Genomic DNA, 24,052 nt, shown 5'->3' with positions numbered 1-24,052 from the left:
ATTGTCCTTAGTGTTAGGTGGGGTTACTGGGATAGGGTGGAGGTATGAGCTTGGGTAGGGTGCTCTTTCCAAGAGCTGGTGCAGACTCGATGGGCCGAATGGCCTCCTTCTGCACTGTAAATTCTATAACACCAAGGCCCAGGTTCGATCCTGGACCACTGTCCAGGTGCAGTTTTACACATTCAATTCGGTCTTGGCCCACTCTTAAGTTTGCAAGTTCGCCCAGTGCCTGCACGAGTTTCCTCCAGGTGCTCTGGCTTCCGCCACAGCCCAAACATGTGCAAGCAGCTGAGGTGGATTGGCCATGCTAAATTGCCCCTTAAGTGTCCAGGGAAGTGTAGGTTAGGTTAAGGGGTTATTGGGGAGGGACAAGAAGTGGGTTTGATTGGCGTGTTCTTTCAGAGGGTCGGTGCAGAGGGCCGAATGGTCTCCTTCTGCACTAAGGATTCTCCGATTCTAGCTCAGCTGACAGGAAGTTGGAACCAGAAAATTCTGTACAGCTGTACAGAAGATCAGGGGACAAAAGACAAGGTCTCCAGCACAGAATCGACAGACAGAAGCACCAATTGGATATCTCAAGCCAGTGACTGTTGGTCTCACCAAATTACCTTGCAAGCGCACAATTTTCCATTAGTTAAAAGCAACCAAATGCAAACTTGCACTGGAGTTTAACTGTTGGATTACACAGTTACACATGAAGTTAGAATTTAGAACAGTACAGCACAGAACAGGCCCTCTGGCCCTCGATATTGTGCCGAGCAATGATCACCCTACTCAAACTCACATATCCACCCTATACCCGTAACCCAACAACCCCCCCCCTTAACCTTACTTTTTAGGACACTACGGGCAATTTAGCATGGCCAATCCACCTAACCAGCACATCTTTGGACTGTGGGAGGAAACCGGAGCACCCGGAGGAAACCCACGCACACACGGGGAGGACGTGCAGACTCCGCACAGACAGTGACCCAGCCGGGAACCGAACCTGGGACCCTGGAGCTGTGAAGCATTGATGCTAACCACTATGCTACCGTGCTGCCCCAGTTGATTAAAGCAATGTGGTCTGCAACAGCTCAAAAAAGGACAAACTTTAGAATTCTAAATAGTACCATGCAACATTGCAAATACCATAACAGAAGTTCCTCACTTACACTTAGGACTAGGCTGGGAAGAGGAAAATGTTTAAGCATTTCATCCAAAATGCTAATGTACCTTTTCAAATGCTGAGTGATGCTCTTCATATTTCCAACATTTCTTGTCTATGTTAAGATGATAACATATGCATGAAGTTTATCTTAATTCAACTGTTCTTTATTTTCTTGGATATGCTTCTGTCTGTTATATTAACGGAGTCCCAAAAATAAAAATCCTAGTTCAAGTGTTAACTAAACAAGAAATATTTTTTTAAATCTATGCATAACTGTTTTTTTTTGCAGTTATTTCTATTCAATTTGAAGCCAAAGGCAGAATGGGACAGATTGGAGTTGAGCAGATCATTACACTCAAATTCGGCTACACGTTGTTCCCAAAGGCAGCACGAGTGCTATGATTGCTTCTATGCATTTGCTTCAACCACCATAAATGGAACGGTTTAATCCTTTTAGAGGATTAAAATTCCTGCGGTTAATGCTCCAAACAACTTTTAATGAGTAATGTTGCAACGTCTCTCCTAGGCAACGGTGATGAGTATTTTTTTTTAAAATAGCCAGCATTTATTTCGGAGGCTGGATTACAGCGACATGAACTCTCATTTCCAAAGCACACTGAAATTCTTTAAATAAAAAAAAAAATTAAATAACTTGATCTTTCAAACATGCTAATAACAAGGAGACGAGAACACAAGTTTCCAGTACACCCAATTGAGGTTTTCAACACTCAATTTAACAATGTTTTTTAGCCTTAATCAGTATTTATAACCGTGGAAACACGCCATCTGGGTTTAAGGACTGAATATTAAATTCAGTCCAACTTACAGCTGTGTTACGGCCAGCTTCATGTGTCAACTATCCAACTGAGCATTCATTACGTACAATTCCAGACCAAAAGCATAGTTATCAATCATGAAGGAATAGCACAAATCTCAATTCTCCCTACAATATCCCTCCTGCTCCCAAATTATGCATGCACCATGCAAAACTTCAGAATTCCCACTGCTGTCCTGATCAATGTCAGTCACCATAAAACGTACAGGGAAAGGGTCCTATAATCTTCAACAGTCATATGACTCAGTGCACAGGGGAACACCCAAATGCGTATTCTTCTTCTGGGTGACCAAATAATTAGAAAATTGAACAATTGGGACAACGGCACAACAGCGCCTATACTTCCTCAGGAAACTCGGCATGTCCACACTGACTCTTACCAATTACAGATGCACCATTGAAAGCATCCTATCTGGCTGCATCACAGCCTGGTATGGTAACCAAAGACCGCAAGAAACTTCAGAGAGTTGTGAACACAGCCCAGTCCATCTCACGAACCTGCCTCCCATCCATGGACTCCATCTACACCTCCCGCTTTAGAATTCTAAATAGTACCATGCAACACTGCAAATACCATAACAGAAGTTCCTCACTTACACTTAGGACTAGGCTGGGAAGAGGAAAGTGGGCAGCTTAATCAAAGAGTCCTCCCACCAGCTTACTCACTCTGCCATCAGACAGGAGATACAAAAGTCTGAGAACACGCACGAACAGACTCAAAAATAGCTTTTTTCTGCAGTTACCAGACTCCTAAACGACCCTCTTATGGACTGACCTGACTAATGCTACTCTCACTCCTGTATGCGTCACCCAATGCCGGTGTCTATGTATTTACAATGTGCACCTGATGTTGCCCTATTGTGTGTTTCTTTTCATGTACTAAATGATGTGTTTGAGCTGCTCACGGAAAAATGCTTTTCACTGTATCTTGGTACACGCGACAATAAACAAATCCACTCCACGGGCGTCTTCCCACAGTTCAGGCATACCTGGGTAAGTATCTGCACCACTCATCGCTCCTGTCAATTAGACATGATCAGAAGGCATCAGAAAGGGAAAAACCCAAATACCCTGCAGGAAAACTGCCATTCATGCCAGATTTGGCCCGTGACTGCAGTGCCATGCTAGGTGCTGTTAATACCTGTTAAGTAACAAGCTGCTTTGTTGCATAAACAAATAGTTACAGATAGGCAACCAGCCCCCTTCTCAGCACAACACGTGCAGTCATGCCAGAGCTCCCTACATCTCAAAATTTAAAAACGAGTTGATGAGAACATTATGTCTATTTGTTGCCTGGATCAACCCATCATCCTCACAGGATTGACTGCACAATCATACTTAACCACAGAATCATCAAAAGATTAAAAATAATTGGCAGTCTGGCTGGGAGCAGTCGCCATTTATTTCCGAAGAGATCATTCACACTTTCACAACGAGTTGAACAGTTGTGAATTACTAGAGCCAAAATCAAGGCTCCCAAAGAATGCAGCCACATCTCTTTCAAAGCTGTCTGATGTGTCAACTCCAACTGAAATGCCAGGGCATGTTGCAACCTTTTGAAACCATACTTCAATCAGCATGAGCCCTAAATAATCACTTGTCAAATTTCAAGGGAAACAGTCTACCAAACTTAGGGTGGCACAGTGGTTAGCACTGCAGCCTCACAGGATCAGGGACCGGCCCAGATTCAATTCTGGCCATGCAGCTTGCATGTACTCCTGGTGTCTGTGGGGCTTGCCTCAAGGTGCCTCCCACAGTCCAAAGATCTACAGGTTAGGTGGATTGACCATAATCAATGGTGATACAGGGATCAGGCACATTATACATTAGCATGCTCATCAACAATGTGATTAGCAAGTATTAATGTAAACAAATACAAAATTATGATTTAGAAGCAATACAAAACAGAAACAGGGAAGGATTTAAACTAGGTAAATGGAAGCTGTTAGCAATAATCCAGATTGGAGAGTCTACACTAATGATTTTGAAATCAAATTATTGACATACAAACTTTGCATCGAGGAAAATAAAATTTAATTTCTAACCTTGCCTATTTGCATTGCGCTTCCAAAGTTGACACTTAGTAATTCACCCACCACCAGAGAAAACATCCCACATATAAGGGAGAGAAAAGGCCCAGGACATTCAATCCCAGTGTTTCATTTTGAAAAGCAAGGGGACCCCCCCACACCCAAATTGTGCTGCCTGTTATTTAACCCTCACCGAACATCATGAGACTAGGTTCTTTGCTCAATCAATTGTTGTCTGTGGAGCCTTGCTATGCACAATTTGGCTATTGTATTTTCCAAATTGCAACAGTGACTGCACTTCAAAAGTATTAAATTGGCTGGAAAGCATCCAGGTACTTGGTTGTTTTATAACCAAACAGCAACTTATATTCCTGCAAGCTGCACAGGGACACCAGACAAGGATGCCCACTGTCCCCGCTGCTGCTCGCTCTAGCGATCAAGCCATTAGCAATTGCGCTCAGAGCAGCAAAAGGATGGAGGGGAATCCGAAGAGGCAGCAGAGAGCAGAGTCTCACTCTATGCAGATGACCTGCTCCTCTACATTTCGGACCCACAAAGCAGCATGGAAGGAATCATCGCACTCCTGAAAGTTTAGCGCCTTCTCAGGCTACAAACTCAACATGAGCAAAAGCAAAATCTTCCCGGTACACCCACAAGGATGGGGGGGGGGGGGGGCAGCAGCACTAACGGGACTACTGTTTAAACAAGCCCGACACAAATTCCACTACCTGGGGATTCAAATAGCCCGTGACTGGAAAGGGATCCACAAATGAAACCTCGCCAGTCTGAGAGAGGAAGTAAAAAAGGACCTGCAAAGATGGAACACACTCCCACTCACGGGGAGAGTCCAGACAATCAAAATGAACATACTGCCCAGGTACCTCTTCCTACTCAGATCCATCCCGATCTACATCCCCAAAGGCCTTTTGCAACTCATTGGACAAACTGATTGTGTTTGTATTTGGGGGGGGGGGGGGGGGGGGGGGGGGGGGGGAATGCTAGGATCCCAAAGAAGGTCCTGCAAAAAAACAAAATCCTGGGGGGAGGGGGGGGGGGGGGGGGGGCTAGCCCTCCCAAACCTACAATTCTACAACTGGGCGGCGACGGCCAAACGACTGAGGGGATGGATGAAGGAGCCAGAAGCCGAGTCGGGGCACACAGAAGAGGCCTCCTGCATGGGGACCTCCCTCCGGGCCCTCACCACGTGGCACTCCCATCCCCACCCAAAAAAAACACTCCAGCAGCCTGGTTGTGATAGCCACCCTCCAGTCCTGGAACCAACTACGGCTGCAATTTGGCCTGACCAAAATGTCAGACAAAGCTCCCATCTGCAACAACCATAGGTTCACACCAGCGCTGACTGATGGCGCCTTCAAAAGTGGGGACAGGATGGAGGGACACCGACAGTCAGGGACCTATACACGGACGGCAGAATCGCAACACTGGACGAACTGACAAATTCCAGCTAGCCAGGGGGAACGAGCCAAGGTGCCTGCAACTCAAAAACTTCCTACGAAAGGAGACAAGGACGTACCCACAACCGCCACAAGACATTACTGGAAGAGTTACTGAACGCAAGCATCCTAGATAACGGGAACTGTAGCGACATGTATGACCGACAAGAAAGAAATGGGGGGGGGGGGGGGGGGGGGGGAACCTGGGGATTGAAATAGGATGGGGACTCTGGAGTGAAGCACTGCATAGGGTCAACATCACCTCCACATGCGCAAGGCTCAGCCTGACACAGTTAAAAGTGGTACCTAGAGCCCACTTAACAAGAACCCGTATGAGTAGGTTCTTCCCAGAGGTGGAGGATAGATGTGAACTGTGCTAAGGAGGCCCGGTCAACCAACCCCACATGTTCTGGTCTTGCCCCTGACTTGCGGGGTACTGGACAGCGTTCTTCGAGGCAATGTCCAAAGTGGTGGAGATGAGGATGGAGCCATGTCCGAAAGTGGCAGTCTATGGGGTATCAGACCAGCCAGATCTATTCCTGGGGAGGAGGGCGGACGCCCTTGCCTTTGCCTCCCTGATCAACCACAGTAGAATCCTGTTCAGCTGGCAGTCAGCAGCACCACCCAAAGCTGCAGACTGGCTGTCCGACCTCTCAGAATCTCTGCAAATGGAGAAAATCAAATTTGCCATCCAAGGGTCAGGACCTGCACAGAATGTGGGAGCCATTCACCCTATTGTTCCGGGACCTGGTTGCAGCCAACAAACAAGCAGAAGAATAGCCAAGAATCAGGGGAAAGTAGCCAAGGCATGAGGGGGCGGGATAGACCTGGAAGGGGAGCAGCTGAACCTAAGAGGAAAGAAAGGTGAGCCACAGGATGGGGGAGAAAAAAGCGCGAAGAGACAGGGAACAATAGAGGAGAACGAGAGAGGTGGTGGGGGGGGGGGGGGGGGGGGGGGGGATAATAGCCAGAAGGAGGGCACGGGAAACAATAACAAACTTGGCATCTACAGGAACAGAGAGAAAGGAAAATCCAGGCGAGAGAAGGGACGAACAGCTAAAGCAGAGGTGAACACGAGACCACAGCAGCGAAATCCGTCCGGGAGAAGCAAGTGACAACACCAACACCAGAACCATTCGCGTAATGCTCACAACTATTTCATATTAGTTTTATTGATATGGTATCCTATGTACTGAAACATTGAGAAGCTTTACACACATTTTATTTTAAAGGGTGAAGATCGTTATGATTATTCACTGGTAATGTTCCACTCTGTTCTGTTGATCGTAACATTCTTAACACAGCTAGATTTCAGTAGATCTTGCAGATAGCATGAACAGTTCATGTGCCTTTGTGCATTAGAACTGTGAACACTCAGCAGCACACAGTCCCCCCCACTTCCAAACTTGAATTCTGCCTGGAGAGAGCTGCGTAACATCAAAGTGAGGTGTTGATAGTTGCGGGTCTAACACTGATGACAGTAATGTTCGAGACAATTTGGAGGTGGAAAGCACACAAGCACAAGGCTACATGCGATTTACTTCCCCAGTTGCATTTTAAATAAACAAACCTAAGCTTGGAGTGCTTTGTGGGAAGGAGGAGAAAGGAGACTGCTGCCGAGATAGAGATTCCAGAAACCACCCTAATAAAGACAAAAAAAAGCACTTGGAAGCTAACATTTTAAACAGTAACTAATTACCACAAGCTCCCCAAGGAAAACTTCCAAAACCACCAAATAACCTTTCCATATCCAGCACCAAGTATTCCAAAAAGAAAAAGTGTGAACGCACAGATCTTTACAACTCAAGCTTGGAAGGCCATTTAAAGATTTTACCAAATTACAGATGTGGTGATACAACCAATTTAAGAGTACTTTTCATTCAAGCAATACAAAGATTACAATAGATGAATACCTACAATACTAACATAGGCCATCAGCGCCTGAAGTGTAGCCAACAGGTTTCCTTCTGTTGGCCATTATCCAGTGCAAACAAGAACAGGTTCCAGTAGCACAGGAAAGCATCAATGCTTTGCCATTGGGTGCAGGCTGCTAGTGTCTGCAATGCGAAAACAGGAAGTCAGTCCACACATTCATCGAAGATAAAAGCAAATTACTGCAGATGCTGGAATCTGCAACAAAAACGAAAAATCTGCACATTCTCAGCAAGGTTCAACAGCATCTGAAGAGAGGCGAGTTAATGTTTAGAGTCTGATTGACTTTGTCAAAACAAAATCATCCAGATTTGAACTGTTAACTGCCTTCTATCCACAGATGCTGTCAGACCTTGAGATTGTCCAGTATTTTCTGTTTTTGTCCCACACATTCATCCTTTCAGTTTACAGATGAACGCCAAGTCCATGCTTCCTTTGTCAGCAGGATGGTAACTCCCTCAACAGGGTATGATTTTACATCTGAAGTGGATCAAAGGATGCTACATTTGAGGCTGCCATTTTACTGTGATTTTCATAGTTTTTCTGACTGGCTAATTATCTCAGGTAAGGAAAACACCAGTACCAATGTCCACAGGTGCAGACAAATGCACAACTATTTTTATTTTATTTTTTTTAAAAAGGAGGCCAAAAGGAAAATATCTATAGCCTGCTTGTCCAAAATAGACACAACCATATTGTATTGTAGCCTATAATTGTAAAGTAACCACAACTCGGACAGGAGCTTATGCTGCTCAATCCCAGATGGTCACTTTCACAACCCCTCAGCAGTACTAACACCAGTAATTAACACAAAAAGATACCAGAAATATCTGGATGACTCTACCAGGTTTCATAATTTTCTTTTCCCTTCCCCCACCAACCCTGCAAAAGTGCAGACTTCAACTGCTGGCCAGTCCAGTTACCCACAGTTGCTTCCCGTCTCTCACAAAAGCAGCCATTCCTTCCATGCAAACCGTTTATATCTGTACAACAAAAATCTAATATTGCCCATGAGGGCAGTGAAAAAGAACACTATGACCAGAAAATCATTGCTGTCATGGGCAGGAAGAACCCTCCCAAACCCATGAGGAACTAAGCCAACTGTCTCACTCTTGTTTACTGCTGCCTGGCTCTGATTAGCTGAATCAGCACAGGTCAGTTCATAAGATATAGGAGCAGAATTAGGCCATGCAGCCTATCGAGTCTGCTCTGCCATTCTATCATGGCTGATATGTTCCTCATCTGTTACAAGCCAAGAGCTGGATTGCAAAATCAGCCAGAGCATCTCCTGCCTAGAACACATGACCTAGGAGTGGGAGTAGGCAATTTAGCCTCCCAAGCCCAACGCCCTCAATGTGATCATGGCTGGTCCCCTCATGGCTTCAACTCCACCGTCCTGCCCGTTCTCCATAACTTTTTACCCCATTACCAATTAAAAATCTGTCCAACTCCTAAAATTTACTCTGCCCTTGCATCCACAGCACTCTGGGATAGCAAATTCCACATATTCAAAACCCTTTGGGAGAAGCAGTTTCTCCTCCAATCTCTTAAATTTTCTACCTCTTATTCTAAAGTTATGACCTCTCGTTTTAGAATGCCCCAAAAGAAGAAGCATCAGCTCGTCTACTTTATCCATACCTTTTAGCATCATGTATTCCTCAATTAGATGTTCCCGAATTATTCTAAACTCTAGAGTACCGGCCTAAACTGTTCAATCTCCCCTCATACGACAACCCCCTCATCTAGTGAACCTCCTCTGAACTGCCTCCAATGCCACTACATCTCACCTCAAATAAAGGGACCAAAACTGTGCACAATACTCCAGAATGCCTTGTATAGTTGCAACAAACTTGCTTGCCCTTATACTCAATTCCTTTTGCTTTCCTTATTATCTACTGCACCTCGCATGCTCGTTTTCTGTGACTCATGCATGAGGACACCCAGATCCCTTTCATCGGAGCACCCCAAATTCTCTCCCCATTCAGTTGAGTTGCCTTTCCAATTTTCCAACCAAAATGCATGACCGAACTTATCCACAGTAAACTCCACCTGCCACATTTTAGCTCACACTCCTAACCTATCTATATCCCTTTGTGAGGTTCTTATTTCCTCATTGCAACTTACTGTCCCACCTATTTGTGCCATCTGCAAATTTGGCTATAGAACCTTCTATCCCTGATGAATCCATCCAGGAAAAGACCCATTTGTCCCGACTATCTCTTGTCCGTCAGCCAGCCTCCTATCCTAGATAATAAGTCTAATCCCATGTGATCTCACTTTGTGAATCAACCTTCTCTACAGCATCTTATCAAATGCCTTCCGGAAGTCCAGATATACATCTACAGGATCCCTATTATCCACTTTGTTGTTACATCTTCAAAAGAACTCAAGCAAATTAGTCAAACCTGATTTGCCTTTCATGCTGACTCTGATGGATAGCACTTTGGCTTTCCAAGTGTCTTGACATTATGTCCTTGATAATTGATTCTAACAATTTTCCAACAACTGATGTTAAACTAACTGGTCTGTAATTTCCCACATTCTGCCACCCTCCCATCTTGACCAAGGGCATTACAGAATTTTGGAATATCATAACCAATAGATCCACTTTCTGTGCTGCCACTTCCTTTAACACCCTAGGATGTAGGCCCTGGGGTCGTCTGCCCTCAATTCTAAGGGGTTGTTGAGTACCGTTTTCCTATTGATGCTGATTGTTCCAAGATCCACCCTTTCTATTACCTCGGAATTTCCCTTTCCTATAGGAATGGTACTCACGTCCTTCGCTATGAAAACTATGAACGGCAAAGTATTGATTCAGCAATACTGCCATTTGTGTTCCCCACTATTAACTCACCTGTTTCATCTTCCAAAGAAACCAACATTCACCTTAGCGACTCTTCCCCATGTACCTGTTACCCTTTGATATTCCATGCTAGTCTTCTTTCACAACGTACTTTAGCTTTATTACTTTTTTTTAATGTCCCTCTATTTATGTTTGAAAACTTTCCCAATCTTCCAGTCTGCCACTGGCCTTTGCAATATGATATAACTTGTTTTTTGTCATTACAATGTCCTTGACCTCCTTGTTTCGGCATGGATGTTTTTACCCCTCTGCCCATCTTTCTTCCTCACTGGATATATTTTAGTAGTGAGGAATTGAGTGTCTCCATAAACAACTGCCTCTGTTCTTCAGCTGTCCTACCTTTGCACCTTCCTGCCCAGTCTATACGGGCAAAATCTGACCTCAAGCCTAAGTAATTTCCTTTGTTTAATCCCAGAACACTAGTGTGGGCCAGTCTGTTGACAGCATCTACATTACCAGCAGTGAGCTGATGGTATAAACAAGTCAGTGTTGATGCTGCCTGTGTCAGTGCACAGCTGCCAAACAGGTGCTTTGAACCATCACCTCTGGAGACAGAAACTAATTGGCTACTCAAACTAGCCATGTTTGGCCATCAGCGAGGCAAATGGCAGAAGCGCTCATGTTTGCTCTTTTAGAAGATGCCACCGGACTGCACCCTTGCATGGGGCAAGGTCCTGTCAGAAAAGCAGTTGCAAACAGCGCATGCATGCAGTGAATATAAACTGGAGCCTGGTTTTGTAATATCAGCCCTCACTAGAATCAGGGTAGAAGCAGTGGGGCAAGGAACCAGTACTGGAAAAACCACTTTGGCAACTAGTTCTAGAATATAACTACACCGCATATAGTGAGCTCACTTCATCCTGCTGCTTCACTATTTTAAAATAAAAGTTGCCAAATGCCTGAATCCCAAACTCCAGTCCAATGAGATGCATTTTAAAACCCAAAGTACCTTCTTGCAAACAACAAAAATCATTAAAAGCTCAAAATAGGTACCCAATTTAATATAAAAGGAATTTGCAGCAGAGTGCAAAGCAAGGCTAAACTCCCCAGTCTTGAGGTGGACCATTCACTTTACTAAAAAGGATCCCTTTACAACCTTACAGAAGAGGGGGGAAAGGAACACCTGTACAAACCTCCATGCGAGAAATGCTGTTCTTTAAAAGGATGACAGGCGGACTTCCAACCCAGGTGATAATTGACACTATCTGTCACGTCAGGTCCAAATGTACTGTCAGCCACTTACAACTTTGCTGTCCTGCCAGGCTTAGGGAACCATCATCTTGGCAGCCAGCACAGATATGAATGAGTAGGCCATTCAGCCCCTGAAGACTGCTCCACCATTCAATTAGACCATGGCTGTTCTGATTGTAGCCTCAACTCCACACTGTCTAGTTAGTCAGGAATCTTTTTAACTCTGCAATAAAAACATTCAATGTCCCTGTCTTCTCTTCTCTCTGGGTAAAAGATATCCAAAACAACAAATGATATAAGCCGTTGGGATGGTTTCATCTTCACTGTAAGGAGCAATGCGAGATGGAACATTCAGTGAAACATCCAGCAGAGGGCAGCAGAGCAGAGCTTCTGATTGGCTGTTCCGGGGAGATTTGCATACGTGCAGTGCGGTCAGCGTAAGTTGAAGGTGCACCTGCATCAGTGACCCGAGGAGTTCGACGGAAGGTGAGCATCCAGCAGAGGGCAGCAGAGCAGAGCTTCTGATTGGCTGTTCCGGGGAGATTTGCATACGTGCAGTGCGGTCAGCGTAAGTTGAAGGTGCACCTGCATCAGTGACCCGAGGAGTTCGACGGAAGGTGAGCATCCAGCAGAGGGCAGCAGAGCAGAGCTTCTGATTGGCTGTTCCGGGGAGATTTGCATACGTGCAGTGCGGTCAGCGTAAGTTGAAGGTGCACCTGCATCAGTGACCCGAGGAGTTCGACGGAAGGTGAGCATCCAGCAGAGGGCAGCAGAGCAGAGCTTCTGATTGGCTGTTCCGGGGAGATTTGCATACGTGCAGTGCGGTCAGCGTAAGTTGAAGGTGCACCTGCATCAGTGACCCGAGGAGTTCGACGGAAGGTGAGCATCCAGCAGAGGGCAGCAGAGCAGAGCTTCTGATTGGCTGTTCCGGGGAGATTTGCATACGTGCAGTGTGGTCAGCGTAAGTTGAAGGTGGTTTGTGAAGGGGCTGTTCTCGAGTGACAGCTTTACCCGAAACACGACTTACGTAGTGTCTCCCACCCATCCTTCTCCTCTAACCAAAAAAAAAAGCTCTGTCCATTGGATTGCTAAACTAACAAGTTTTTTATTTTTTTATTTTTCAGTAGTTGGGAAGTTAGTTCAGTGGGAATGGAGGCTAGGGCAGTTGAATGTTCCTCCTGCAGAATGTGGGAGGAAAGGGTCACCTCTAGTGTCCCTTCTGACTACATCTGCAGGAAGTGCACCCAACTCCAGCTCCTCGAGAACCGCATTAGGGACCTGGAGCTGGAGCTGGATGAACTTCGGATCATTCGGGAGGCGGAGGAGGTTATTGAGAGGAGTTATAGGGAGGTAGTCACACCTCAGGTAAAAGAAGAAAGTAGATGGGTTACCGTCAGAGGAGGGAGAGGGAACCGGCAGGCAGTGCAGGGATCCCCTGTGGTCGTTCCCCTCTATAACAAGTATACCGTTTTGGATACTGTTGCGGGGGACGACTTACCAGGGGTAAGCAATAGGGCGCAGGTCTCTGGCACAGAGTCTGTCCCTGTTGCTCAGAAGGGAAGGGAGAAGAGGAACAGAGCACTTGTCATTGGGGACTCCATAGTTAGAGGAACAGACAGGAGGTTCTGTGGGAACGAAAGAGACTCACGGTTGGTGTGTTGCCTCCCAGGTGCCAGGGTTCGTGATGTCTCTGATCGTGTTTTTGGGATCCTTAAGGGGGAGGGGGAGCAGCCCCAAGTCGTGGTCCACATAGGTACCAACGACATAGGTAGGAAGAGAGATGGGGATTTGAGACAGAAATTCAGGGAGCTAGGGTGGAAGCTGAGAGCTAGAACAAACAGAGTTGTTATCTCTGGGTTGTTACCCGTGCCACGTGCTAGCGAAGTGAGAAATAAGGAGAGAGAGGAGTTGAACACGTGGCTACAGGGATGGTGCAGGAGGGAGGGTTTTGGTTTCCTGGATAATTGGGGCTCATTCTGGGGTAGGTGGGACCTCTACAAACAGGATGGTCTTCACCTGAACCAGAGGGGTACCAATATCCTGGGGGGGGAGATTTGCTAGTGCTCTTCGGGGGGGTTTAAACTAATTCAGCAAGGGGATGGGAACCTAAATTGTAGTCCCAGTGTACAGGATGTTGAGAGTAGTGAGGTCAGGGATAGGGTTAAAAGTTCGAAAGAGGGCACCGGCAAGCAGGACGCTGGTTTGAAGTGTGTCTACTTCAACGCCAGGAGCATCCGGAATAAGGTGGGTGAGCTTGCAGCATGGGTTGGTACCTGGGATCTCGATGTTGTGGCGATTTCGGAGACATGGGTAGAGCAGGGACAGGAATGGTTGTTGCAGGTTCCAGGATTTAGATGTTTCTGTAAGAACAGAGAAGATGGTAAAAGAGGGGGGGGTGTGGCATTGTTAATCAAGGAAAGTATTACGGCGGTAGAAAGGACGCTTGAGGACTCGTCTACTGAGGCAGTATGGGCCGAGGTTAGGAACAGTAGAGGAGAGGTCACCCTGTTGGGAGTTGTCTATAGACCTCCGAATAGTCCCAGAGATGTAGAGGAAAGGATTGGAAAGATGATTCTTGACAGGAGCGAGAGTAACAGGGTAGTTGTTATGGGGGACTTTAACTTTCCAAATATTGACTGGAAATACTATAGTTCGAGTACTATAGATGGGTCAGTTTTTGTGCAGTGTGTGCAGGAAGGTTTTCTGACACAGTATGTAGACAGGCCAACAAGGGGCGAGGCCACATTGGATTTGGTACTGGGTAATGAACCCGGCCAGGTGTTAGATTTAGATGTAGGTGAGCACTTTGGTGATAGTGATCACAACTCGGTTATGTTTACTTTAGCAATGGGCAGGGATAGGTATATACCGCAAGGCAAGAATTATAGCTGGGGGAAAGGCAATTATGATGCTATTCGGCAAGATTTAGGAGGTATAGGATGGGGAAGGAAACTGCAGGGGATGGGTACAATCGAAATGTGGAGCTTTTTCAAGGAACAGCTACTGCGTGTCCTTGATAAGTATGTACCTGTCAGGCAGGGAGGAAGTTGTCGAGCAAGGGAGCCGTGGTTTACTAAGGAAGTTGAAGCACTTGTCAAGAGGAAGAAGAAGGCTTATGTTAGGATGAGACATGAAGGCTCAGTTAGGGCACTTGAGAGTTACAAGTTAGCCAGGAAGGACCTAAAGGGAGAGTTAAGAAGAGCGAGGAGAGGACACGAAAAGTCGTTGGCGGATAGGATCAAGGAAAACCCTAAGGCTTTCTATAGGTATATCAGGAACAAAAGAATGACTCGAGTAAGATTAGGGCCAATCAAGGATAGTAGTGGAAAGTTGTGTGTGGAATCAGAGGAGATAGGGGAAGCATTAAATGGATATTTTTCGTCAGTGTTTACACTGGAGAAAGACAATGTTGTCGAGGAGAACACTCAGGTTCAGTCGACCAGGCTAGATGGAATTGAGGTTCAAAAGGAGGAGGTGTTAGCAATTTTAGAAAATGTCAAAATAGATAAGTCCCCTGGGCCAGATGGGATTTATCCTAGGATTCTCTGGGAAGCCAGGGAGGAGATTGCAGAGCCTTTGTCCTTGATCTTTATGTCGTCTTTGTCGACAGGAATAGTGCCGGAAGACTGGAGGATAGCAAATGTTGTCCCCTTGTTCAAGAAGGGGAGTAGAGACAACCCTGGTAATTATAGACCTGTGAGCCTTACTTCGGTTGTGGGTAAAATGTTGGAAAAGGTTATAAGAGATAGGGTTTATAATCATCTTGAAAAGAACAAGTTGATTAGCGATACTCAACACGGTTTTGTGAAGGGTAGGTCATGTCTCACAAACCTTATTGAGTTTTTTGAGAAGGTGACCAAACAGGTGGATCAGGGTAAAGCTGTTGATGTGGTGTATATGGATTTCAGTAAGGCGTTTGATAAGGTTCCCCACGGTAGGCTATTGCAGAAAATAAGGAAGTATGGAATTGAAGGTGATTTAGCGGTTTGGATCAGTAATTGGCTAGCTGAAAGAAGACAGAGGGTGGTGGTTGATGGCAAATGTTCATCCTGGAGTTCAGTTACAAGTGGTGTACCGCAAGGATCTGTTTTGGGGCCACTGCTGTTTGTCATTTTTATAAATGACCTGGAAGAGGGTGTAGAAGGATGGGTTAGTAAATTTGCAGATGACACGAAGGTCGGTGGAGTTGTGGATAGTGCTGAAGGATGTTATAGGATACAGAGGGACATAGATAAGCTGCAGAGCTGGGCTGAGAGGTGGCAGATGGAGTTTAATGCGGAAAAGTGTGAGGTGGTTCACTTTGGAAGGAGTAACAGGAATGCAGAGTACTGGGCTAATGGCAAGATTCTTGGTAGTGTAGATGAACAGAGAGATCTCGGCATCCAGGTACATAAATCCCTGAAAGTTGCCACCCAGGTTAATAGGGCTGTTAAGAAGGCATATGGTGTGCTAGCCTTTATAAGCAGGGGGATTGAGTTTCGGAACCACAAGGTCATGCTGCAGCTGTACATAACTCTGGTGCGGCCACACCTGGAGTACTGCGTGCAGTTCTGGTCACCACATTATAGGAAGGATGTGGAAGCTTTGGAAAGGGTTCAGAGGAGATTTACTAGGATGTTGCCTGGTATGGAGGGAAGGTCTTACGAGGAAAGGCTCAGGGAATTGAGGTTGTTTTCGTTAGAGAGGAGAAGGCTGAGAGGTGACTTAATAGAGACATATGAGATAGTCAGAGGGTTAGATAGGGTGGACAGTGAGAGTCTTTTTCCTCGGATGGTGATGACCAACACGAGGGGACATAGCTTTAAATTGAGGGGTGAGAGATATAGGACAGATGTCAGAGGCAGTTTCTTTACTCAGAGAGTAGTCGGGGTGTGGAACGCCCTGCCTGCAATAGTAGTAGACTCGCCAACTTTAAGGGCATTTAAGTGGTCACTGGATAGACATATGGATGAAAATGGAATAGTGTAGGTCAGATAGGCTTCAGATGGTTTCACAGGTCGGCGCAACATCGAGGGCCGAAGGGCCCGTACTGCGCTGTAGTGTTCTATGTTCTATGTTCTATGAAAGCAGTGGCAGGATCAGTCAGAGTCAGCATGGATTTACAAAGGGGAAATCATGCTTGACAAATCTGTTGGAATTCTTTGAAGATGTAACTGGTACAGTTGTCAAGGGGGAGCCAGTTGGTGTGGTATACTTTGACTTTCAGAAGGCATTTGACAAAGTCCCGCATAAGAGATTATTGTGCAAAGTTAAAGCGCATGGGATTGGTGGAAATCTATTGAGGTGGATAGAAAACTGGTTGGCAGAGAGGAAACAAAGAGTAGGGATTAATGGGTCCTTTTCAAATTGGCAGGCAGTAACCAGTGGGGTACCACAGGGATCAGTGTTGGGACCCCAGCTATTCACATTATTTATTAATGATTTGGATGAGGGAACAAAATGTAACATCTCAAAGTTGGCAGATGATACCAAATTAGGTGGGTGGGTGAATTGTGACGAGGATGCAGGGATCCTACAGCAAGACCTGGACAGGTTGGGCGAGTGGGCAAACCAATGGCAGATGCAGTATAATTTGGACAAGTGTGAGGTTATTCATTTTAGAAGCAAAAACAGGAAGGCAGATTATTACCTGAATGGTTATAGATTGGGAAAGGGGATTATGCAGCAGGACCAGGGTGTCCTTGTTCGCTGACGGTAAGCATTCAGATGCAGCAGGCGGTAAAGAAGGCTAATGGTATGTTGGCCTTCATTGCAAGAGGTTGAGTATAGAAGCAGGATGTGTTGCTGCAATTGTACAGTGCCTTGGTGAAGCCACACTTGGGGAGTATTGTGTGCAGTTTTGGTCTCCTATGAGGAAGGATGTTCTTGCTCTCGAGGAAGTGCAGTGAAGGTTTCCCACTGATTCCAGGGATGGCAGGACTGTCCTATGAGGAGAGATTGACTAGGTTGGGGTTATTCTCGCTGGAATTCAGAAGATTATTCGGGGAGGGGGGGGGGGGGGGGGGGCCTGCTCCAATCATCTATGTATCCATGTCAAGATGGCAATCTGTAATGGGTCAGAGGTAGAAGTTTGTAAATGGAGCTCTAAGTGGAGGGACCACTCCAAATCAAAGAATTGAGATTGCAGATTTTTTTGGTGCGGTCTTCCAGCACTACTCCTAATTTGGGACTGGGTTGCATAGTGCATAGATCCATCAATTCAATTTGGATTGAATCACCATCGAACAAAAGTAATTAATACAGTGGGCTGGCAAGACAGTTATGCTCAGTAAAAGCAGATGTGCAGGTCTACGTCATTATTTTGCAAAGGACCTACAGGATAGCCCCTCATGCTGACTCAAAAAATGGGCATAGTTTGGGAGCAAACTTACAGCCCCAATGGGTCCTACTCTGTTAAACCTTGAGTGGGAAGAATGTGGAAAATCACATATAGGAGTGGGTGAGGCAAGCAGTATATGTATTTGAGGGGAAATAGTTCTGACAGGGAAGTAAACACCGAGAAGTTGCTTCTCCCGGGGATTCCGAACATAAGACCATAGGAGGAGAAATAGGCCATTCGGCACATAGAGTCTGCTCTGCCATTCAATCACGGATGATATTCCTGCTGGGTCACTGCCCATGTTGAGTCTGCACGTTTTCCCTGTGCTTGCGTGGGTTTCCTCCAGGTGCTCCAGTTTCCTCCCACAGTCCAAAGATGTGCGGGTTAGGTGGATTGGCCGTGATAAATTGCCCAGTGTGTCCAAAAAGGTCAGGAGGGGTTATTGGGTTACAGGGATAGGGTGGAAGTGAGGGCTTAAGTGGTTCGATGCAGACTCAATGGGCCAAATGGCCTCCTTCTGCACTATGTTCTATATGTTCCTCATCCCAATAACTCCTGATCCCATTGTTGATCAAGAACCCATCTCGGCAAGGTAGCATAGTGGTTAGCACTGTTGTTCCCCGGCACATGGGCCACAGGTTCAATTCCCGGCTTGGGTCACTGGCTGTGCGGAGTCTGCACGTTCTCCCCATGTGCGCGTGGGTTTCCTCCGGATTCCTCTCAAGTCCCGAAAAAGACGTACTGTTCGGTGAATTGGACATTCTGAATTCTCCCCCTGTACCCAAAAAGGCGCCCGAATGTGGCGGCTAGAGGCTTTTCACAGTAACTTAATTGCAGTGTTGATGTAAGTCTACTTGTGGCAATAAAGATTATGACTTGGCTTCCATAGCCTTCTGAAGCAATGAGTTTGACAGATTCACCACCCATTAAACCTGAGGTGAGGAATTTTTCAGTCTGAGGCTGTGCCCTAGGTTCTACTTTTTCCTACTATTGGAAACATCCTCTCCACGTCCATTGTATCCATGACGTGGAGATGCCGGCGTTGGACTGGGGTGAGTACAGTAAGAAATCTTACAACACCAGGTTAAAGTCCAACAGGTTTGTTTCAAACACGAGCTTTCGGAGCGCAGCTCCTTCCTCAGGTGAATGGCGAGGTATGTTCCAGAAACATTTATATAGACAAAGTCAGAGATGCTGGACAATGCTTGGAATGCGAGCATTTGCAGGTAATCAAATCATTACAGATCCAGGGAGAGGGATAATCACAGGTTAAAGAGGTGTGAATTGTCTCAAGCCAGAACAGTTGGTAGGATTTTGCAAGTCCAGGCCAGATGGTGGGGTGTGGATGTAATGCGACATTGTATCCAAGCCTCTCATTATCACACAAGTTTCAATAAGATGCCCCCTCTTACTTCTAAACCCCAATAAGTGACATGGGGGCACAACCTCAGGCGAAGGTTTACCACATTCAGTACCAAGATGAGAAGAAATTTCTTTCATTCAAAGGATTGCAGATATTTTGAATTGCCTGCCCCAAAGAGATGTAGATGCTCAAATAAGACGTTAAGTGAAGACCTTCGCCCACTCAGGAAATTGAGGGACATGGGGGGCAGGCAAGAAAGTGCAGCTTGATGCAGTTCAGACACGATCGTATTGAATGATGGAGCAGGCGTCAGTTTCTTAGTCTACTCCTGCTACTTACCTGCTTAACGGAAGGACGTGTCAATAAGGTGGGATAAATTAAATAGTAGGAGGTACACGGAGCATAAAACCTAGCACTGGGCTATAGTTTTCTTCTGTGATGGAAATTTTATTTTAAAGTTCAGATGCCAAATTTATTTTTCACCCACAATCTCAGACAAATCCCAATAGATATCACCAAACTCAAAAAGACTAGAATAGCATAAAAAATAAGGGTCGCCGGAAGGCCCTTGTGGAAATTTAGATGTTTCTACATTGATGCATGCAGTTTCCTACATGACATCAGTGTCAACACTCCAATCATTAAAAAACCTACTTCCACCTTTACAGCATTGCCCGATGTTGCCTATCTCAGCTCATCATCGGCTGCTGAAACCGTGCTCAATGTCTTTGTTACCACTGCACTGAAATATTTCACTACACTCCTGGCTGGTCCCTCATGTTCTACCTTTGATAATCTAAAGGTCATCCAAAGTTCCAACAAATCTTCCAACTCCACATCCCTCAACTCTCTGCTCTCCTGTAATTCTGGCCTTGTGCATTTCCAATTATAATTGCTCCATCATTGGTGGCCGTGCCTTCAGTTGCCTAAGCGCCAAGCTCTGAAGATCGCTCCCTACATGTGCTATCTCACTTCCCTCCCTTTCGGACATTCCTCAAACCAACCTACCACACGTGGTCATCTGAACTAATATTTCCTCACATGCCTTGGTGTCATACTTCGAAATTCCTTTGGACTTGTATTGCATTGCAACATAGAAACATACGAATTAGGCCAGTCAGCCCCTAGAGCCTGCTCTGCCACGCAATAAGATGACCGATCTGATTGTAACTTCAACCACACATTCCTACCTACTCCTGATTGATTAGATTCTCCAAGAGGAAACATCCTCTCCACATCCACCCTGTCAATATCCCTCAGGATCAAGATTTTGATCAAGTCACCGTACACTTCTAAACTAGAGTGGATACTCATAAGACAAGCCATCAATTCCTGGTATTAATCCAGTAAACCAATTCCAAACCACTATAAACATATTTATAGCTTTCCTTAAATAAGGAAACCAATAGTGTACACATATTCCAGATGCGGTGTCACCAATGCCCTGTATAACTGAAGCATAGCTTATCTACTTCTGTAAATCAATTCCCTTTACATTCCGTTAATTTTACAAATCACTTGCTGTACCTGTATACCAGCCTTTTGTTATTCATGCACCTGGACACCCAGATCTCTGTGCATCCTAGGACTTTGGAATCTCACCATTGAAATAGAGCTTCATTTTTATTCTTCCGACCTACCAAAATGAACAATTTCACCGTTCCACATTATACTCCATTTGCCTGATCTTTGTTCACTCATATAACCTCTCTTTGTAGCCTCCTTCCATCGTCTTTACAAATTACTTTTCTACCTAACTTGGTATCAGCAAATTTAGAAACCATAACTTTAGCCCCTTTGTCCAAATCATTTATACAAATTGTAAAAGCTTGATGATCTGTGGCAAACCACTCATCACGTCACAACCAGAAAAAGACTCATTTATTCCAACTGTTTCCTGTTACTAGCCAATCTTCAATCCATGCCAATGTTACCCCGACACCATAAGCTGTTATTTTATGCACCTTATCAAATGCTGTCCGGAAAAGTCCACTACATCCTGTGGTTCCCCTTTATCCACAGCACATGACTCCTTCAAATAACTCCAATAAACTGGTAAAACATTATTTCACTTTCACAAAAACGTGTTGACTCAGCCTGATTGACTTGAGCTTTTCCAAGTGCTCCATTAAAACATCTTAACTTTCCCAATGACAGATGTTAGGCTAACTGACCTACATAAATCATAGAATTTACAGTGAGAAGCAAGCCATTTGGCCCATAAGGTCTGCACTGGCCCTGGGAAAGAGCACCCTACTCAAGCCCACACTGCATCCTATCCCTGTAGCCCAACCTAACCTTTTTGGACACTATGGGCAATTTATTAGGGGGGGGGGGAGGAGAGAGAGAGGAGAGTGAATGATGGGGGGGGGGGGGGTGAGAGGAGGGTGAATATGGAGGGGGGGGAAAGAGTGGATGGGGGGGGAGAGAGGAGAGTGGATGAGGGGGGAAGAGGAGGGGGGTGAGGGAGGGGGGATAGAGAGGGGGGAGAGGGAGGGGGGATAGAGAGGGGGGTGAGGGAGGGGGATAGAGAGGGGGTGAGGGAGGGGGATAGAGAGGGGGGTGAGGGAGGGGGATAGAGAGGGGGGTGAGGGAGGGGGATAGAGAGGGGGGTGAGGGAGGGGGATAGAGAGGGGGGGTGAGGGAGGGGGATAGAGAGGGGGGTGAGGGAGGGGGATAGAGAGGGGGGTGAGGGAGGGGGATAGAGAGGGGGGTGAGGGAGGGGGATAGAGAGGGGGGTGAGGGAGGGGGATAGAGAGGGGGGTGAGGGAGGGGGATAGAGAGGGGGGGTGAGGGAGGGGATAGAGAGGGGGGTGAGGGAGGGGGATAGAGAGGGGGGTGAGGGAGGGGGGTGAGGGAGGGGGATAGAGAGGGGGGTGAGGGAGGGGGATAGAGAGGGGGTGAGGGAGGGGGGATAGAGAGGGGGTGAGGGAGGGGGGATAGAGAGGGGGGTGAGGGAGGGGGGATAGAGAGGGGGGTGAGGGAGGGGGGATAGAGAGGGGGTGAGGGAGGGGGGATAGAGAGGGGGGTGAGGGAGGGGGGATAGAGAGGGGGGTGAGGGAGGGGGGATAGAGAGGGGGGTGAGGGAGGGGGGATAGAGAGGGGGGTGAGGGAGGGGGGATAGAGAGGGAGGGGGGATAGAGAGGGAGGGGGGATAGAGAGGGAGGGGGGATAGAGAGGGAGGGGGGATAGAGAGGGAGGGGGGATAGAGAGGGAGGGGGGATAGAGAGGGAGGGGGGATAGAGAGGGAGGGGGGATAGAGAGGGAGGGGGGATAGAGAGGGAGGGGGGATAGAGAGGGAGGGGGGGGATAGAGAGGGAGGGGGGATAGAGAGGGAGGGGGATAGAGAGGGAGGGGGGATAGAGAGGGAGGGGGGATAGAGAGGGAGGGGGAGGGATAGAGAGGGAGGGGGGATAGAGAGGGAGGGGGGATAGAGAGGGAGGGGGGATAGAGAGGGAGGGGGGATAGAGAGGGAGGGGGGATAGAGAGGGAGGGGGGATAGAGAGGGGAGGGGGGATAGAGAGGAGGGGGGATAGAGAGGGAGGGGGGATAGAGAGGGAGGGGGGATAGAGAGGGAGGGGGGATAGAGAGGGAGGGGGGATAGGGAGGGGGGATAGAGAGGGGGGATAGAGAGGGGGGGTGAGGGAGGGGGGATAGAGAGGGGGGGTTGAGGGAGGGGGGATAGAGAGGGGGGTGAGGGAGGGGGATAGAGAGGGGGGGGTGAGGGAGGGGGGATAGAGAGGGGGGGTGAGGGAGGGGGGATAGAGAGGGGGGGTGAGGGAGGGGGGATAGAGAGGGGGGGTGAGGGAGGGGGGATAGAGAGGGGGGGTGAGGGGGGGGGGTGAGGGAGGGGGGATAGAGAGAGAGGTGAGGGAGGGGGGGATAGAGAGGGAGGGGGGATAGAGAGGGGGGTGAAGGCGGGGGGAATACGGGATTTGCCAGCTATGCACAGCCCTGGGTCCTCTGACCAACACAAAACTGCTCACTCACCGTCTGCTCACAACTCCGGCTCCACTAAAGCCGCTCCCCGCCTCTCATGCCAGGGCTCCCGCGCCGTTTCAACTCTAGCTCGGTGCGCTCAGCCAGGCCTTTTGTTTTGCAAACGAAAATTAGGTGCAGACGGGGGTGGGACCGGAACTATTTCTATCTCCGAGGAATTCAGTGGAAGGGGAAAGCCATCGTGGAGCAGCCCGATGCCGGCGGGATGAGGCGACACTCGGCACCATGGTCGCTCCCGCTCTCCATCCCGCCTGGGGTCCTCGCCTGTCCCAGGCCGAGAGAGGAGGGGTGGGACTGCCACCTGTCAGCGGAAATGACGCCAGTCCGGCCAGGTAAATCCCGCCCCTTCCGCTGTCACTGACAGGAGTAGCCAATCGCAACCCGACACACGGAGCACGGGCGAGCCCGGGGCTCGTACGAACCCCTGTCAATCCTCCGGACTGACAACCTGCCTGGCCAATCCGAGACCGAGCCTTGAGGTTTCCCGGGATGGATGAGGTGCGCAGTCTTTGCTGTGCAGAGCTGCCGAGTGCCTTGTACTGTAGCTGCAAAAAAATTTATTGTCTTGAACCCCCCCATCTGTGGGCAACGTGCACTTGTGTAATTTGGAAGAGTTTTATCTTAATCCACCAACACGTCTGGACTCTTTCAAGTTACCATTTTAAAAGTAAATGGATGTCTTATTTGGGTTCCTGCTGACTGTTCCAATGTGGCAAAGCCAGCTAGTTACAGTAGCAGGAATGGTGGTCGATGATGGCATTTCACAGCCTTTGAATAGTGTCTGAATTTTGACCCTCGCGTTTGAAAACACGCTGCAATGGACACACTTGAAAAGAAAACGGTTGAGCTGCATCTGGAACAAAAAACTTTGAAGTTTCATGGGGTCGGTCTGTATCTAATCCTGCATAAAATCGAA

General features: G+C 47.3%; 1 protein-coding gene across 4 annotated transcripts in view; it reads right to left on the bottom strand.

The window, feature by feature from the left end:
• The window catches only part of stk40 (serine/threonine kinase 40), a 90,651-nt gene that overhangs the window by 65,819 nt on the left and 780 nt on the right, over positions 1 to 24,052 (bottom strand). Inside the window, exons 1-2 of one of the 4 annotated variants that reach the window (XM_038801410.1) lie at positions 23,128 to 23,441; positions 7,387 to 7,526 (exon numbers count right to left, since the gene is read on the bottom strand). The exons of 1 other annotated variant lie outside the window; for it this stretch is intronic. In XM_038801410.1, coding sequence (XP_038657338.1) covers positions 7,387 to 7,404 — 18 coding nt within the window. In that variant the 5' untranslated portion in view covers positions 7,405 to 7,526; positions 23,128 to 23,441. Of the gene's footprint in view, positions 1 to 7,386; positions 7,527 to 23,127; positions 23,442 to 24,052 lie in introns of those variants that run through there. 2 more of the 4 variants (XM_038801438.1, XM_038801418.1) reach the window with 2 other exon arrangements.

The sequence above is a fragment of the Scyliorhinus canicula genome, chromosome 1 (genome assembly GCF_902713615.1).
Source record: "Scyliorhinus canicula chromosome 1, sScyCan1.1, whole genome shotgun sequence".
NCBI classification, from domain to species: Eukaryota; Metazoa; Chordata; class Chondrichthyes; order Carcharhiniformes; family Scyliorhinidae; genus Scyliorhinus; species Scyliorhinus canicula.
This window is presented reverse-complemented; position numbering and strand designations above follow the sequence as displayed.